This window comes from Agelaius phoeniceus, chromosome 5 (genome assembly GCF_051311805.1).
Source record: "Agelaius phoeniceus isolate bAgePho1 chromosome 5, bAgePho1.hap1, whole genome shotgun sequence".
NCBI lineage: Eukaryota > Metazoa > Chordata > Aves > Passeriformes > Icteridae > Agelaius > Agelaius phoeniceus.
The window spans coordinates 15,655,316-15,673,491 of NC_135269.1; the positions used below are offsets into that span (position 1 = coordinate 15,655,316).

General features: G+C 37.1%; 1 protein-coding gene across 2 annotated transcripts in view; it reads left to right on the plus strand.

Annotated features, from left to right (window-relative positions):
- Window positions 1–17,875, plus strand: part of BMAL2 (basic helix-loop-helix ARNT like 2) — a 32,142-nt gene extending 14,267 nt beyond the window's left edge. For both annotated transcript variants that reach the window (XM_054631899.2, XM_077178369.1), the window contains exons 5-17: window positions 702–859; window positions 2,536–2,615; window positions 3,603–3,695; window positions 5,587–5,704; window positions 6,540–6,683; window positions 8,276–8,516; window positions 9,447–9,553; window positions 10,112–10,262; window positions 11,473–11,528; window positions 12,323–12,431; window positions 12,890–12,977; window positions 14,250–14,358; window positions 15,344–17,875. In XM_054631899.2, coding sequence (XP_054487874.1) covers window positions 702–859; window positions 2,536–2,615; window positions 3,603–3,695; window positions 5,587–5,704; window positions 6,540–6,683; window positions 8,276–8,516; window positions 9,447–9,553; window positions 10,112–10,262; window positions 11,473–11,528; window positions 12,323–12,431; window positions 12,890–12,977; window positions 14,250–14,358; window positions 15,344–15,480 — 1,591 coding nt within the window. In that variant the 3' untranslated portion in view covers window positions 15,481–17,875. The remainder of the gene's footprint in view (window positions 1–701; window positions 860–2,535; window positions 2,616–3,602; window positions 3,696–5,586; window positions 5,705–6,539; window positions 6,684–8,275; window positions 8,517–9,446; window positions 9,554–10,111; window positions 10,263–11,472; window positions 11,529–12,322; window positions 12,432–12,889; window positions 12,978–14,249; window positions 14,359–15,343) is intronic.
- Window positions 17,876–18,176: the final 301 nt, after the last annotated feature.

The window sequence follows — 18,176 nt, forward strand, 5'->3', positions numbered from 1 at the left end:
AGGTGACCTGAGCTATAAATGCACTTGTGATGTGCAGCCATGTGCCCTAGAAGGAGTTTCCTGATAAGAAGAGAAGCTCTCTCTGTGGCTGAGTTCTTGACAGGCTTACCAAGAGATGAAACCTGAGACAGCCTTTGTACCACCTTATCAGGAAAGCTTTCTGAGATACTTCTGGTCAATTACACAAGGCACAACTTTTTTTTTTTTCAGCTTCCACTCCATTTCTTAGAAGCATGTGGAAAAGTAATGTTTATTGCTGTGGGGTTTCTTAAAAGGCAGCAGAATGAACACCCTGTCTTAGTTACACAGGCCAGGCAGAGGTGGGAGCAGGAATGTCTTTCATTGATTCCCAATGACATCAAGAGTTCTCTGGGATACACTGAGGTGTCCAAGTCATCACTTGCATGGCAAGGGTCACAAGAAAGGTTTAACTTTTAGAAGTCTTCATAACCTCTTGTTCTTGCCAAATATAATCAAACTGTTGCTTGGGATATCTCTTCTCCTCAGTATTTCCCATTATTATTGGGACCATTTCATCTTTGTTGAAGTGAATCCAATTCAATTGTCCAATACAAGTAGCATATGAAAAACTGCTTCAGTGCAGTAGTACTGGTGATAGTTCCATTCCCAAAATGAAATTGAATATTATGGGGACAATCATGTGTCCTACATCACTCTTTAAAAATAATTTTTCTTCTTAGAGAGGCTCACAGTCAGACAGAGAAAAGAAGAAGAGACAAAATGAATAATTTGATAGAGGAATTGTCTGCCATGATACCACAGTGCAATCCCATGGCCCGAAAGCTGGACAAGCTCACAGTGCTACGGATGGCTGTGCAGCACTTGAAGTCTTTAAAAGGTGAGTTAGGGAAACATCATCCTGTAAATCCTTGTTCTAGTAGGAGTTGTTGTGTGTATCTTCCCAGGTTTTAAATAAACCAAGAGTATTTTATTTTACATTTCCTTACTGTATTTAGTTCCGAGTCTGCTCCTCATTTAAATGTACATGTCTGTAGCTGTCAGAATGCAATTTTAAGTTTTTGCTTAGTAGAGCAGAAAAAAAGCCACCCTTCAGTTTCTGATATTTCCTGTCTGCTCAGGGCATGCCTTGCTCTTGGGTTACTCCTTGATCCTTTTTAGAAGGTACAGGAGTCAAAAGGAAGATTGCAAGACAGAAAATAATTTAACAAAATGGTCAATGAGTTTGATTGCATTAAAGTCTTAAAAACCCTCACATGGTAGATAGTAGCAAGAAACAGAAACTTCTGATAGCCTAGTCAGCTGAGAAAGTTAATAATGGATCTTAGGGAATGCTTTAGTGTGAGGATCAGCCCAGGAAATATTCTTTGCTCTCTTTTTGCTATTGCTAGGTTTTTGGATTTTTTTTTTCCCCTCTCCCCCGAAAAAATATATCCAAATAAACTCTGCAATGTGCAACTTGTATCAGCTGCACAGAACATTTAGGTGTTTTGTCACCACTGTTTCAGAATAATAATTTGGTCAACTCTAAGCAAAGATCAAAGACCCTCTGCCTTGCAAAACCCGCTGATTATGAATAAACAGGTCTAAGGAGAACCCAGTTAGTTTTGGGTCAAAGAAGTGTAGAAAATTAATTAAGTTGCTGCCTTGGCAGTAATAGAATCATAGAAATGGCTTAGGTGTAAAGGGTTTTGAGGTTTTTCTAAAGGACTGAGAGTCTGCATGAAGAAGTCATGTGAACCAGCAGGAAATAATGTAAACCAGCAGGACAGTAACTGCACTTGCAGTTTAAACAAGAAATCTTCAGCTCAAGCATTTGTATTTTAACAACAGGATGTTAATGCTGGACTTCACCCAGCACAGTTGTATTTACCTCAAAACAAATGGTTTAAGAGAATACAATATACTATGTGGAGTTATAGTGCATGATGAAATTGGCTGAAATGTTCAACTGTTACAAAAAATGTAACACCAAAAAAAAATTTAATGGATAAAAGTGTAATGAACAAAAATTAATTTACAGAGTACTTGCCATGGGTGCTAGAACAGTACATGCAGTGAGTCAGTCTCACTATATTTAGTGAGACATTCAATTTAACTACAATAGTTTGGGTTTTTGATTGTTGGCTTTATAGTAATAATGAAGCATTATTAATGCCAAAAGATAATTGATAATATTGGAATTATTCTGTTTCAGGAAGGAGAATTTAGTTAAGAGGTCTGAAATATACCTATGAAATGTTTCTAGAAAATTCACTTCTCCTAATACCATTTCTCTTGCAGTACATTAATGATATCTGAACAGAAGTTTGCTTGGTTTGTGTTAATAAAGGGCAAGAAAAAAAAACAGTTATGTGTATCTGTTTTCATTACCAGTTATGTTTGAGATCTGTTTTAATTTTATTTTTAGTATTTCTTGAGCCTTGAATTATTTTTTTAATTCAGCTGTTGGGGTCATAGAGAAAAATTCTAAAAGACATAACAAGTATAGCTCTGCTAAAAGTGAGTTTAAAATGTAACTTTTGACATGATCTCTGTGAATCACCCATTTTCCAGGTTCCAGTAGCTCCTACTCAGAAGTCCGGTATAAACCTTCATTTCTGAAGGATGATGAACTGCGACAGTTAATCCTTAGGGTAAGTGGAAGGAAACTCTCAGATAAATCATGTCCTTGTTAAAGCTTGAGTTTTTAGTTGGACAGTGCTTTTTCTCCCATCATTTCCTTCAGGCAAGTGTTTTCTTGTACTGATTGTACTCTGTGCGCTACCCAGGCTTTCATGAAGGTGTACAGGGATGGTTTGGGAGCATGGCAGGCAGCAGCCCTGGAAGGGACAATAATCTGTGTACAGTCTGCCTGTTTAATACATCCATTCTAAAAATCTTCATGCAACTGCAGAGAATGCTGCCAATTATGCAGGAACGTCCTCACAGTTGTTGGCTGCCCTACCAAAATGGACATTTTAAAGATGTACTTTGCAAAAGGTGCAGAAAATACATGAAATAAAATCCTCCCTCTTGTTTGCACACTTCATCATAAACCCACACACCTCATTCACAGCTAGGGTTGTGGGTTTTTTTCCTTTGCTGCAACAATGCTTTGCCAAGATTTGTGAGTGGCTCCCAAAAGAAGCTGTTTTGTAGCTGGACTTTTGCCAAATATATCTTTAAGAAACTTTAGCTGTGTGTGGTTGAAGGCCTCATTTGGTCCTTGCAATCTTAATTGCTTTGGTTTTTTTTAGAATCACAGAATGGCCTGAGTTGGAAGGGACCTTAAAGTTCATCTCATTCCACTCCCTGCCATGGGCAAAGATACCTTCCACTATCTCTGGTTGTTCAGATCCCATCCAGCCTGGCTTTGAACACTTCCAGGGATCCAGGGGCAGCCACAGCATCTCTGGGCAGCCTGTGCCAGGGCCTCAGCTCCCTCACAGGGAGCAATTTCTTCCTAATATCCAATCCAAACACACCCTCTGTCAGTGTGGAGCCATTTCCTCTTGCCCCTCTCCAGCTTTCTTGTATTTAATTTTAAAAATCAGGTTTAAAAGTGTGCTTCCTTGTAGTCATTAATATTCATTGTTTATTTTAATTGTGTGTTTTTAAAGACAGTGTCTTTATATTTTCAGGCTGCAGATGGATTCCTGTTTGTAGTTGGATGCAACAGAGGAAAAATTCTGTTTGTCTCTGAATCAGTTTGCAAAATACTGAATTATGATCAGGTGGTTATTGTTGTTTCTTGCTTGCTTTTACCTTGCATTTTCTTACGAATTTTAAAACTTTTATATTTTATTTTATTTTATTTACATCAAACCAATCCTTGTGTATAATTTCTTGGAATTTCTTTAATTTAACCTTATTCAGAGTAAAGCTGAATATCCTGTAAGAAAATATGTGCAAGTACATCAGTGTTCCCAACCTGAGGAACAGCACCAGATTTCAGCTGATCATCCTTAAGAAAACTGCCAGTCTGAGAGGAAGGGATAATTTGAAGATGTCCTAATTTCTGTGTGCAAGAGATTTTCTTTCACATAGTGAAGTGATTTTGAGGTTTTTTTTAGGCCAAGGAAAATGGGTAGTTGAGCCGTGGAAGTTAATGAAAGCTTTCCTTGGTGCTGCCTTTATGCTGGGATGCACCACGTAACACATCACCCACAATGACTGTCCGAGCGTGTACCCCTAACCTGAGGCAAACTGAATGGCAGCCAGCATTCCCTGTACAACCAGGGAAATTGCCAAAATACAAGTACCTTCCATTAGTTGGTGTTTAGCATGAGGGGCAATTACCACCAATAATCCGGGGATGATAATTTGTTCTTGTATCAATGACTTCTGTTTCACAAACAGAGGCTAAAACAGTTAGTGCTGCCATCTGTCTACTTTTGTAACTTTGAAACCATTTGTGCTATTTTAGTTTTCTTTATAAATGTTCAGATAACCAATCTGGACTCTTTCATAGATTTTTTTTTAAAGTGCAAAACTATCTTTTTTAATTAAAGTTAAATGAATCATCCTAGGGCAATAAGCATAACGCAGAGTTGTTTTTTTTTTAACTTCTACACTGATTTTGTTCAAGAGCTGAAAGTGCCTTTCTGGAGTCACTCATGTTAGACATACCTATTTCCAGACCCTTAAGATCTCCTGTATTCCAGACAAGGAGATTCAGAGGACATGATTGACTTTAATCAAAACCCATTGATTTATTAGCTTGTGTAGGAGTTGTTCTAGGCTCTGAATCCCATGCTGCAGCCTTATCTGGTTTGTTACACCTGTATATTTTGGCAAGGCTGCTGTTAGGCTGTCTCAGCAGCACTCAGCATTTTCCCATTGCATTAGGATTAAATGGAGACTGAGAAAAGGCAGGAGACTGGGTGTTTGTCCTGAGTTTGAGTCTAGAGTAGAGCTTGTCAACACAGCTCCTTTATGTCCTTTGATTTGGTAGCTGTGCTGAAGGTAAGCAGTGGAAAACCAAACTTTCCCACTTCTGTGAGAATTCCTTCCTGTTGCAAAAGAAAGTGTTGCAGCAGGTCAGTTACTTGGGATGAACAGAGTGAGCAGGTAGAAGGCATCCCAGCTGGAGACATCCCTGAAAATATCCTCTGCTGAGTGCTGTAGTGAGCTGAGCCCTGCTTCCAGCATGCTCCTGGCTCTGTGGTGCCAGTTTGTCCAACCACATTAGAACTCAGCGTCATTAGATAGTTGAGTATTTCATCCTCCTTTCTATTTCTTCCCTCCTTCCCCAATAATCTGAGAGTGGAATTACTTCATGTATAACCTTCTTTGGCTAGGTAGCTAGGACCAGAAACTGCATTATTTACATAAATCAAGCATTTGGTTGTACAGAACTTGTTTGATCTCCAACTAAATATGCTGTTTTTCAAAGGGAAGGAACAAACTATCTTTTTACTACCCTTTTAAATAAAAATTATATTAAACAATGACAAATGAAATGTAAAACAAAATATTGATGTTTGGAGTAACTGGTATTGACTTTTTTTTAGTGGTGTAGACAGTTTTTTTCCTGAGATAAGTAATGTGTGGGGTCCTGTTCCAAAATGGTGTGGTTCTCATCTCTTTTGGGTTTTGTTGTTTTTTTGGTTTTTCTTCTAACAGGCCAGTTTAATTGGACAAAGTTTATTTGATTACTTACATCCAAAAGATGTTGCAAAAGTTAAGGAGCAACTTTCTTCATCGGACGTCTCGCCTAGAGAGAAGCTTGTAGATGGCAGAAGTAAGTCAGAGCTGGATGTGCTCATATTTATTCAAGAGATGTTAATAAATCTAATTATTAGTCAGGATGTATTCAGGTGTTTGTATGGATGTGTGGATGAACAAAAGAAGCAAACATTTGAATGCGTATCTGCTGCTTAAAATGCATTATAGTTGAAAAGCTAGCCCAGAAGAGAGTTGATTTTAGATCATAAGAGTTACAGAAATTCTGTTAAATTACTGCAATCACTGTTAAGCATTTACCAAGATGTGGTCTGACATTCTTCCTACCAGCATACTGCTTTTTTTTCTTGTATTTGCTAGGTCTTGTCAATACAAAAGACCTGATGTAGTCGAACATGGGATAAAATACTTCAATATCAAGAATCACTGTCTTCTCTGAAAATGCTGTGTCAATCCCAAAGTAACCAAACCTTCTTTAGTTTACAGTTGTTTCTAATAAGGAAAGCATTGTGTACTATGCAGCTAATGCCTGTTTTGTGTACTGTGCAGCTAATGCCTATTTTATAGCTGGCTTTTTACAAGCATCTTTGCAGTTCTTCCTTGTACCAAATACAAAGTGAAAGTTTATTAAGTATCTGTAGTAAAATTCTATTAAGAATATCAAGAAGGGTCTATAAATAGTTTAGTAGTTCTTTCTAATTTTGGAATCTCTGTCAATCATGTTTTCTTTGTCCTATTTAAACTATTAGACTTTTTAAATTGTAAGTACAAAATTTAGGCAGCTAAACAGTAAGGACAATGTACTGGGAGGTAAATGCAGAAAGCACCTTGTTTTCTGAAGTTTTATTGCTTGGTTTTGGTTGTTTTTAACTACTTTACTAAATCTTTGTAAGCTGGCTTGCAAGTACACACAGATTTCCAAGCTGGACCAGCTCGGCTGAACTCTGGTGCTCGACGTTCCTTCTTCTGTCGCATAAAGTGTAGCAGGACCACAGTCAAAGAGGAGAAGGAGTGTTTGCCCAACCCAAAGAAGAAAGGTATTCAGAGAGTGGAGATTAAATGGGGGCTTTCTCTCTTGAAACTTGTTTAAATTCCAAGTCACTAATGGCTTTCTAGTTCCTACTGATCTCACCAAGTAGCTGTAGAGAGTGTAAATGTGAACCAGGGACACCTTTTGAAAAACAGTCTAATTGTTCTCTTTCTCCTCCTGGTGCCCTCCTGGAAAGAGGGAGGGAGGAACTGGAGGTACAGTGGCTCTATAGGAGCACGTGGTCTGTTGTGATCAAATTTGAGAAGTCTCAGGGAAATATTTGAAAGAACTGAAGCAGATCAGAAGAATGAAACTAAACTTATGTCTTGAAGATAACTGAGTGAATAAAGCCTGCAAACTCTACTATTTTGAAGGGAAAAAAGCAAGTAAACCAACTTTTTTTTCTGATTTCCTTTTTGTGTTGTGTGTATTTAAAAGTATGCATTTTCCTTTTTTCCCCGCTTTTTTCATGGTGAAGTTAATTTATTGGTGTAATTCCATTAATTTTCCATTAATTTTACTTGAGTTCATATTTTGGTATGCCCATAGAGCAGTGTAATCTTGTCAAGTTTCCAGTGAAAATTTAAATTTCAATTTTAAAATGCAATTTCCAACTTTTGTTTTAATAACTTAGTATTGATTTTTGAAAGGTGTGCTGAAATTGTTTGATCCTGAAAAAATCCTCCAAGTTCTGTTTTTCAATGTAACCTGTTACTGTTGAGATACACCACAAATTTTAAGAGGCCCGTAATTGTAAGTAAATAGAATTTGATATCCCTCGATGCATCAGATAACTCAGTGAGATAAGAATTTACCTTCTCTAAGTGTTTCTTGGGAAAGCAGTTTTGAGGGAAGGCACCTGAGCAACTGTGACAAAATCATAGTGGGATAACTCAGTTTCTCATTTTGCAGAGTTGATCTGTGTTTTTTGTAATAGAGAGGAAAATTAAAGCTATGGAAAGCATCCTGTTCAGCGCAGAGGTGTCAAGAGTGCTTTGGCATTTTTTTGGAAAGACAGCTATTGTAGGGCACATAATGTCAAATCTGGATGCTTATGAGGGTGTTTGCATGTTATTTAGAGAGCAAAAAGGGATGAATGACAGTGTATACTGGGATTTAAGATATTTAAAATATTTGTATTCCCACAAAACTTCAGAAACCAGAGATAAATAGAAAATAAGCTGATTCTTTCTTCAACTGCAGTGAGCATATGTTCAGGTCATTGTGCTCACCAAAGGTAAATTGATTTGGAAGCTACAGAGGGCCTCAGGCTAATTTTAATTCACAATCTATATAAAACCAGAGTGATCTGTGGGTTATTGCTTTGTTTTCTGTCTAACTTGTGTTTGAACTGCCAACACCCATAACTCATCTTCCTAAATCTTACATAGGGTTAGAAGCTCTCTCTGCAGGTAAGCCCAAATTGAATAGAACAGAATTAATTGAAAAATACTCTGTAAAATTATCTATAGATTTGTACAGTTGGTGTAGGTAAGCATGAACTATTAAGTTGCTGGTCTCATGGCCAACATAATAAAATAAGTAGTTTGGTTTACTCTTTGAACAATAACTGCTTCTTATTTAATTTCTTTCTATTAGATCACAGAAAATACTGCACCATTCACTGTACTGGGTATTTGAAGAACTGGCCTCCTAATGAGGTGGGAGTAGAAGAGGAAAATGATGTAGAAAAGGACAGTAGTAACTTTAACTGTCTTGTTGCGATTGGGAGGTTACACCCTTATATTGTTCCACAAAAGAGTGGAGAGATAAAAGTCAAAGCAACAGAATTTGTTACACGATTTGCCATGGATGGAAAATTTGTTTATGTAGATCAGCGGTAAGCCTTTTGTTCTTTAATGAAGAGAAATTACACAACTGCTTCCATATTCTGATCCTCTGTCAAAGCTGTAATTTCTCCAGCAGGGTAGAAGTTCTAATTTGACTTCTCAGTTTTTGAGAATTTTTTGAAAATTCTCAAAAATTCTAATTTTCAGAATGTTTTTCTGCTCTACACAAGAAGCAGTTAATTCTTGAACTATGTGTACTTGGGCTTTGTTTTTTGTCAAATAATATATCATGTATAGAAGTGTATTGTCCTATAGAAAATGGACTCATTTATTCATAAAGAAAAATCTCAAGTTAGAGCTTCATAGCTCTGCACAAGACTGAAGTAATAACATTTACCCAGAAGTTATTACTTTTGAGAGTCTTACCATTTGTAACAAATACATTCTAAGTGAGATACCAAATTACTTTATTAGAAGTGAGAACTAAGTTCCCATTTTCTCTACTTTCTGAACCAGACTTTTATTTGTTGTAAAAACCTAGTTACCATTTTGCATTTGGAATTTCATTGTCACTGGAAATGTTACTGCTTTCAGTCTTCTTTTCTTTATACTAAAAGTGTCGGTTTGAAACTAATTCCTTTGAGTGAAAGAGCAAAATTCAACTGCTGAGTTTTTTATTGACTCTTATGTGTGACCAGTACTGTGACTGGCTAGGGGAGAGCCACTAAACAGAAGCATTTTGTGTGTACATGTGGTTTGCATGTTTAAACATTTACTTTACCTTCGAATTGTCATTCATTGCAAAGGGATAATTTGCTGTGAAAAATGTTTCCTGTTGTTTTAGAGCTGTACTAATGCTATATTTTTTCCCCAAACACGAACACAGGCATCTGTTTGTTTAAATATTAATGCTCTGCTTTATCTGATACTGAAGGAAACGGCTTTGAGTCTGCTGTAGTTCACGTTTTTATTTCTAACAGCGCAACAGCAATTTTAGGGTATCTGCCACAAGAGCTTCTAGGAACTTCTTGTTATGAGTACTGCCATCAAGATGATCACAATCACCTAGCTGAAAAACACAAAGAAGGTACAAAACAGTTGGTCCTCTCAGACTACTTACAGCTAGGTGTAACTGCAAGTGAGAACTCTGCAAACCCAAACTACCCAACCTCAGTATTGCCCTTTGTGATGTCTGTGTTAAGACAAGCCTGTGTAAGGCTTGTAATAAAATCAGAGAGAAACTTGTGTTGTCTTGGCTCCTGGTGCAGGGCCTTAATTGTGGAGGAATAATGTCAGCACATCTGTCAAACCCTCTGCTTCCATTCTTTGTAAGGAAGGGGAGGACTCCTGAAGAGCAGATGTGTCTGATAACATCATTAAAGACACTAGTTAAAGCTCACCAAGTCATGAGTCTCCTAGTGTTTTGCAGGAACATAATACTTGCTTATTTATGTAAGATTTAATACCCTGCTGAAACTATATAATTTGATTTTAGAACAGGTCCCAGTTTGTTCTGGCATGTTTATTCTATGTCTGGCCAACAGAAACATTTTGGTTTTATGATGCTATAAAATAGATTTATTATTTCTAACTTTACCTTTCTAAGGTTAAATATGGTGATTATAACTTTCCTTTTCTTATCTAGTGTTGCAGAACAAAGAAAAAGTATTTACAAATTCCTACAAATTTAGAGCAAAAGATGGGACTTTCGTTACTTTAAAGAGTCAGTGGTTTAGTTTCATGAATCCTTGGACCAAAGAGCTGGAGTACATTGTATCAAACAACACTGTGGTATTGTAAGTAATTTATATGACTCTCTATTTATTTTTGTCATAATTACAGTTAGCACTAAAATAACCTGTGTAGAAAGCAGAACAAGACTAGAAAACATCAACCTTGCACAAAAAGGGGCTGAACAACTTGGACAAGCATCTTTTTGGCATTTACCAGCTATTTTTGTTTCATGCCTAAGTTGTGTATTTAATTCTGAAAACTATGCTGTTTCCCAGTAGGGGAAAAAAAGAGATGGAAGAGTTTCTTGTTAAAGGAAGAAGGGAAGGATCTTTAAGAGAAGTAGATTTGAATAAATAGAACTGTCAAGTTAATTCTGCTTTTCCTTCTGGTCTTTACAACCCTCAGTGTGTCAGTTGACCCAATTCCAAGTGCTGCTCTACCCCCAGGTGTCAGAAGGTGGAGAAGCACAATTGATAGATGGTGGAAATGCAAGGCAGGACAGAAAGATCCTCTCCAAACTGATTGCAAGGGTGGAGCCTGGGGGACAGTAAATATGTGTGTTTAATTTTTTTTAAATTTGTAGTTCTTTTTCATTCTCTGCACCTTGCAATGGAGCTGTAATTGGGATTGTTCCAGTGCTACTGAGGATCTTTGCCAATGAGTAGGGTTTTGAGCAGGGTCAGAGGGGGTTTTATTTCCAGCAAACAAAGTTGTTGAGGGGGCCTTTTACCCATTCTGTATCTGATTCATGCCTTAGGTCAACATCACCCACTTCTTTTGCCCATGTCCTTTTTCTCCAAGAAAACAGAGAGAGCAGTTCAGACAGCCTATGCTGGCCAGTAGCCCAAGGACACTTTTTTGCCTGCCCTGGAGATGTGGGCATTTGCAGCTGTCTGCAGGAGGGAAGGAGGGCAGCAGCTGCTGACTCGAGACAGCCACTGACCTGTCCTTGTTCCTGGTTACCTGATTTCGCTCCTAACACTGGAAATGACAGCCCTATTCCCTTGTCATGGAACACAGACAATCCTACTGGCTTTCTTTTTAAATTGGAAAGTGGAAATCAGTATTTCACCCACTGCTCAGAAACATTACAAAGAATTGAACATGGAAATATGTGATTAATATCTTATATTTCTCTAGTTCGAAGATGTTAGCTTTGGTTCTGTGTAAAGTATTATTGAAATTAAACATAAATATATGCTGGATTTTGTTCATGGGACAAAAAAACATGCTGACTTTTTGGATTTTTTTTTTCATTTCTTTAAATCTCAGAGGTCATAAGGAATCAGCTGAAGAAGAGGTCCTGTACAGTTCCCAATCTGCAGAAGGCAAGTGTCACTTCTTATAGTTATCACAGCTGCATTTCCTGATCAGTCAATTTAAATTTATCCTGTCCAGGGGTTTTTTATTCTAGATTGCATGCAAAGAAGGATTAATTTTTTTTTAAAGCTATTTCTTTTTCAGTGTCTAGTTACTCACAGAGTCCTAATTGATAAAATTCACGGAACTCTAAAAAGAAGTGCATATAGCCTACTTTTAATTTCCAGCAGCTTCTGTTAGAGCTGGGGGTTTGGTTAGTAGGATATTGTGCTTCTGTCACAGACCCTTCATATTTTGCCCAGGTTTCAGAACAGATGTAACTGTGCTGAGTTTATCTATAAAATACAGGGGAATACTGATACAGAACATATTTTGTTATTATTTTTCTGCTGTGCAAAGTTTCTGCTTTCTGCATGCTGTTCTATCATCTTGCTGTCAAGGCTTTATATTTGCTTTTCAAAATGTTCTTTCAATAACCGATTTCAGTTGGTGAGAAATCCAAGGGTATTTTAAACTCATGTTCTTTGCAATGTCTGTGAGAGACACTGGAGGTGGCAATGATTAAATATATTTCACTACTGGAGAACAACAATTTTCACAAACAGATTTTTCATTTTATATTGCACGCCCTCTGCCATGAATCAGTATTTAAAGGAATATAATTTCTGAATACATATTTGAAAATATATACTTGTATATGTATATCTAGAACAAAAGCTACTTTAAAATGAATCCTTGCTCTGCAATGAAAGTGCTCTGGGTTTAAGGTTTTGTTTGGGCTTTGTTTTTTTTATATCTACAGATGCTGTAAAACAGTCTTTAGTAAGTGTACCTGGAATGTCCTCTGGAACAGTTCTTGGTGCTGGAAGTATAGGAACCGAAATTGCAAATGAAATACTAGAATTACAAAGGTAATAAATGCATAACACCATCATTAGGCTTTTAAGTAAAGACAGGCATGAGGAATTATATGATTATGTGAGGGTTGCTCCAGTTTCACTTTTATTGTATTATATGTATAACACTTTTTAGGTTGAGCCATAGCATAATGAGATACCATTATAATTATGTCAGTCTCGTGCCTGGCAGAGCACAGAACTGTGCTGGTGATTCAACAGAGGAAGAAAACTGTGCTCAAGGAATAGAATTGTGACCCATGGCCTTTCCTGATCTCTCCTCTTTTTTCTGCTACCAAAACTTGGAGCAGGAGAATTTAGAATCTTCAGGAGAATTTAAAACATTATTGTTTCATATTATCAGACTCGTGCTTTGTCACTGGGGAGGTCTGGTGGGTTCTGTACCACACAGTCTGTTTTTCAGTGTTTGATTAATGTGACCTGGTAAATCAACTAAACACATGCAATTTTAGGTTGCATTCTTCACCCTCTGGAGAGTTAAGTCCGTCACATCTCCTCAGAAAGTCACCTTCTCCAGCTTTAACTATAAACTGCAGTGATGTGAGTACACCCCTGCCTGTAAAAACCCTAAATGAAAAAGTTAATGTCAGCTCACAACCTGTGTTTGAGCTGGATTGCCCTGATTTGTTTTTGTGAATGTGTACTTTTAATCTTAATGGTTTTGAAGAGACTTTTGAAAAAATCAGTGCTGTTTTGCAATGTTTAAAATTGTGACTTCGAAGGTATTTCATTACTCTTCTAAAAATGGGTAGTTATGCTAATCTAGTGGTGCTTGTAAATCTACTAGTGCTTGTAACATCACAAACTATAACTAACATAGTTATATAAATAACATAGTTATTGCCCATAGCTATGGAATAAAGAACATATCTCACCTAAATATGTTGTATGTTTTGCACTGGACACGGCTTGAACAAACTTCTCCAACAGCTCTTTGAATGCAAATTTCTTTCCTGTTAAAAACAGTTTATCTTTCCACTGCAATTCTTATTTCTTATGAAAAACCCCCACTATCCTGGTCTGCTTTGACTTCCCCCTTTTTTTAATGATCTGTTCTCCCCTTTGTTACCACAGATCTTTCTCCTGAAGAGTTGTTTGACTTACTTATGCTGAACTCTCTAAATTATGTAATGTCTCATCATAAGGATAATTTCATCATATTCATTGAAGATTTTTCTTGATTCTGGTCTTTGGTATCCCATTTGTTTCTAAAATACTTTTGGAAAGCATTTCACCTTTATTAATTTCCTGGTAGAATATACACAAGTCAGGCAATCCTAGGAATCTCTTCCGATAAATTACATGTATGTGTTAAATAAAACAACTATAGGAAAAAAATTATCATTTTTTATTGGGTTAGCATGACTTCCATCTCTATTGCTATGATGAATATAGTTTAATGCATCTAGAACCTAGGAGGTATGAGTGCTTTTTTAATCTCTTAACTGGAATGTTTTGACAGTGACAAACATCAGGTCTGGGAATTTGTAGTTTATGGTAGTGGATGTGGAAAGTGCAAACCGTTACCTTTGGTGCTGAACACTGAGTTAGAGCCTCAAACAGTGCCATCACTGTGGAGTACCTTTGACAGCTGTGGAAGTCACAACTTTTATTTAAGCCAGGTCCAATGCTATATGAACTTATAGAATATTTGTTTCTAAATGCAAAATATCTGCCTGATGAGGTATATTTTTCACTTTCTCTATTCAGTTCTTAAAAATTTGACGGGAATCTGTGATGTTTCTGTAATGTAATATCTATGACTAAATTTAGGATCTAATTCTGTCCTTTCTACCAATTCTACTCTTTCAGGTGCCAAATAAAGAGTTGATTCAATTATGCCCTTCAGAAACAGAAGCTCTGGAGAATTCAGAACAAAGCCAGGGTGCTATTCCATTTCCCAGTAATGAACCTCTCCTCAGTAAGATTTATTTCTCTTGGGGCTATTCTGGGGGTTGCAGGGGCTGGCAATTCTGATCCCTGGTGTCATTTCTGAGTGCACCACTTTACAACCATGTATAAATTGTAAAGAGATGGGGCTGGCTGGAGATGAGAGCACTCTGAAACCAGATGTGTTATTGCTGCAAGGCAAACAGCAAAATTTGGTAAGTGAGGGAATCTCATGACAAAAAACATCTGTAACTGAAGCTTCCCATTGAATTCTTACACTTTTCATGAGACACCTTACTGTTCTCTCTCCAGGACAGAGATAGGGAGGGAAAAGTATTTCAATGCAATGTCAGGGTACTTCTTGGAATTTGTGAATGATTGTCTTTTAACACTTTACCTCTTTCTAAGCTGCAAGCTGGGAGTAGTTGATACAAAGGACTGCTCTAAATGGCTCAGAAAGAATTTTTTTAATCTTCCTCTTGTTAAGTTTGTCTGGATCCAGGATTCCCTGGCCCTGTAAGAGGAAAATGCCACTGCATTATGTTTGACATAAAAGGCAAAATTATGTAAAAGCCATGTTTGTGCTGATCCTGTATTTCAGCTCTTAGAAACTTTTCCATCTTCCTCTTCTCCCTCATTTGCCAGGGATTTCTTTGTTTATTTATAACCTACAGCTTTCTTCTGGTTGAACTATGAGCCTTTTCAGAAAAATTTAAAAACTTAAACCCTGACAACCCCAAACCAACCAACTGAAAAAGAAACAAAGGAGTAAAAGCTAATTCTTTAATAAGGGTTTGGGAAAAAAAGAATTAAAAACAACCCCAACAGCACAGAGCAAGGAGGAATGGTGTTAAACTAAAAGGGAGTCAAGTTAAGGTTTTTTAAACATAGAAATATTTGCTTTGACTTCAAAGGCAGGTTCTGCTTCAAACCAATTCTGTTTTGCAAGTTACCATGTTCTCCATGCTTCACAGTGCTCATGCCTGCCTCAAGCTCCTGCTTTACTCACTGTGTAGGTGGCAGCTCCCAGCTGGACTTCGATGCCATCTGCGAGAACGATGACACCGCCATGACAGCGCTGATGAATTATCTGGAGGCTGACGGGGGCCTGGGGGACCCAGCTGACCTCAGTGATATCCAGTGGGCTCTCTAGAGCTGGTCTGGGAGCAAGGAATGGCAGAGACCCCCATGCACAACAACCCTACATCCTCAGTACTGTATTGGAGTTTTCTAATGGTTCCTTTGAATTCAGACTTGCTGTCTCTGGATTTTTAAAGACTGGAGCCTTGTTCAGAGAGAGACATCTTCTGCTGCACCTATGGACAAATGCAATATTTTTTCATGATGAGGAAACCTTGAAATTTTAATATTGAACCATCTGTAACTGGAATGCTTAGAACACTTTAGTATATTTTTGCTAAGAAGCTTTAACCAAAAGGTACTGTACAATGTACAGGATTACTTTTTCTTAGTTTTAATACTTCAAACTTTTATTTATTGTTTTTGTTTCAAGTTGCGGAATATTAGTTATCCATGTTACTTTCTGTAGAACCTACTGTACTTATATGGTTTGAGAATATTTGTAACTATTAAATTTAATTGAAATAACAATTTGCACACACTACAGTTGTAAAATAAGGTATTGTAATGCTCAAATGATGCAGTTTGTGATTCCTTGCACTTCTCAGCAGTGCAATTTTTGCAGTCAAAGGTGAAAATGAGGCTTACAGTTCTGGGAGCAAGGATTGGGGTTGGATCACCCTAATAAACAGAAGAGAATGTTTTGAGAAAAACACTCATTTTCCCAGTACCCAAACATGACAAGGGAATAAGAAAAGAGGCAACAAACTCTTAATTACTGTTTTGTATTATTTGTAATGTATTATTAGAGAGGCAGTGCATAGAACCAGAGAAAAATAATGCTCTATTTGTAATAAAGAACTTTGGTCTTGTCCCAGGTTCTTTACTAACTAGAGAAGTGTGAATGGATAGTCTTGGTTCCAGAGTGAGGCTTGCACTGTCTGTTGGTGAAAAAATGTTAAAAGTCTAGAGCATCTTTTATGTTTTTGGAGAGATTGGGAGAATTTTCTACTGCTTGAGTGTGTGACTTTTTAAAATCCTCTCTGTACTATAGCTTTGTAAGTAAATGCTATGCAGGATGATCTTTTGGGAACAGCTTTTGCAAGGATTGTATCCCAGTTACAGCAAACGACTCAAGAACATGGCACTTTAGAGGTTGCATTAGAACAACATAGCACTAATATAGCAAGAGGATCTTTTTATCTCTGGTATATTTAAACAAATTTTTGCATAGATTATATATCATAAAATTACAGATTTTTTTCATGCTTTCTTCATGTTTGGATTTTGCTTTATTTTTTTTAATTCGGGTAGTGAAAGGAAAGCATTTGAAGATGTCTGATACATGTGCATCTTTTTAATACAGGCATTTAAATGTAGGTACAACCCAGACCTCTCTCACTCCAGGTGAGGGTGGCAGCCTGGGCTGGTGTTTTTAGGAAGGCTGGAGTTGGGAACAGATGGATGTGGCTGTCACTAGATGTCATCCTTGTACTGCTGGGGAGCCACCCTGTCCTCATGAGGACACAATCTGGACATGAAGTAGCTACCTCTGCTTGACAGAGCATCCTACAGATGATATGACTCCTTTGGCAAATGATGCATTTTTGGTGATGGTGATTTGCTAGAATGGCTTCTTGGATTGATTTTTTTCTTTTTTTTTTTTAACTCTATAGATTTTTTTTTAATTTAATTTGGATGTAGTTTCCTGCATTCAGATCTCTTTTTTACATACATGGGGCCAAAATCATCAGTTCTCTTGCTTTATTAGAATAAACTTTTCTGCTTTTTCTAAATTTTGGGCTATATCATGGAGCAAAGTGGAAAAAATAAACAGGCACTTTCTAAGAACTGATAGAAATCTCTTTGTATAAATGAAATTTGAGATTCTGCCATTGTAAAATGCATTTTCTCTTTTCTATTCTAGAAGTAAATTCTAAATAAACCAGCAAATACTCTAACTCATAGATAAATGACTACACAAATAACTTAAAATTATACAAACTTTATTAGAACAGTTTTTTTAACTGGATTAGTTTGGAAACGTGGCAGCTGTTGTTACTGCAGGAGCAAATTAATTCTTTCACAAGATTTATATAAGTGTCTAGACTCAAAGCACTATTTTTGGATTCTTGGCTATCCCTAAAAAATAAAACCAAAAACATAACTTTGATTCTTTCGCAGTCAATGACAAATATTGTGATTTTCAATTAATTTATTAGATTTTCCCTTTACTGTTTGTATTTTTTTTTCTGGCTTAAAGCAGCCTTTTGAAGAAAAAGTGTCACTTGTAAATATTTCTGGTGAAATTAATAGATATTTTGAATACAATTGAGATAGTATGTGCTTATTTTGTTTGTATAACAACACAATTCTAGTAAGATACTGACAGTTTGTTCCTGGCATGGTGCAGGTAATGGTAGGTTGTGGTTAAACCAGGTCAATAAATGCTGTTTTGATGCCCTGCTGTTAGTCTGCTGGCAATTCTGTCTAATACTGAACTGAAATATAAAGTACTTGTTCTTTCAGATCCCAGGTTTCTTCCTCAAAACAGAAACAGGAATGTGGAACTCCTGTGGATTTTGGTAGCTCAGTGTGATGCTCCCCAGGTAGGGAGAGCCTGTAATCCAAGCTAATGTGCATTTCTGGGGACTCAAACAGAGCTTCAGAACACCCTCATGCTCTCCAGGGATGAACTCTGAAGGTTCCACACATTAACCCTGAACTTCTCCAGTTCTTGTTGCAAGCACGAAGCCTGTGAGGAGCAGC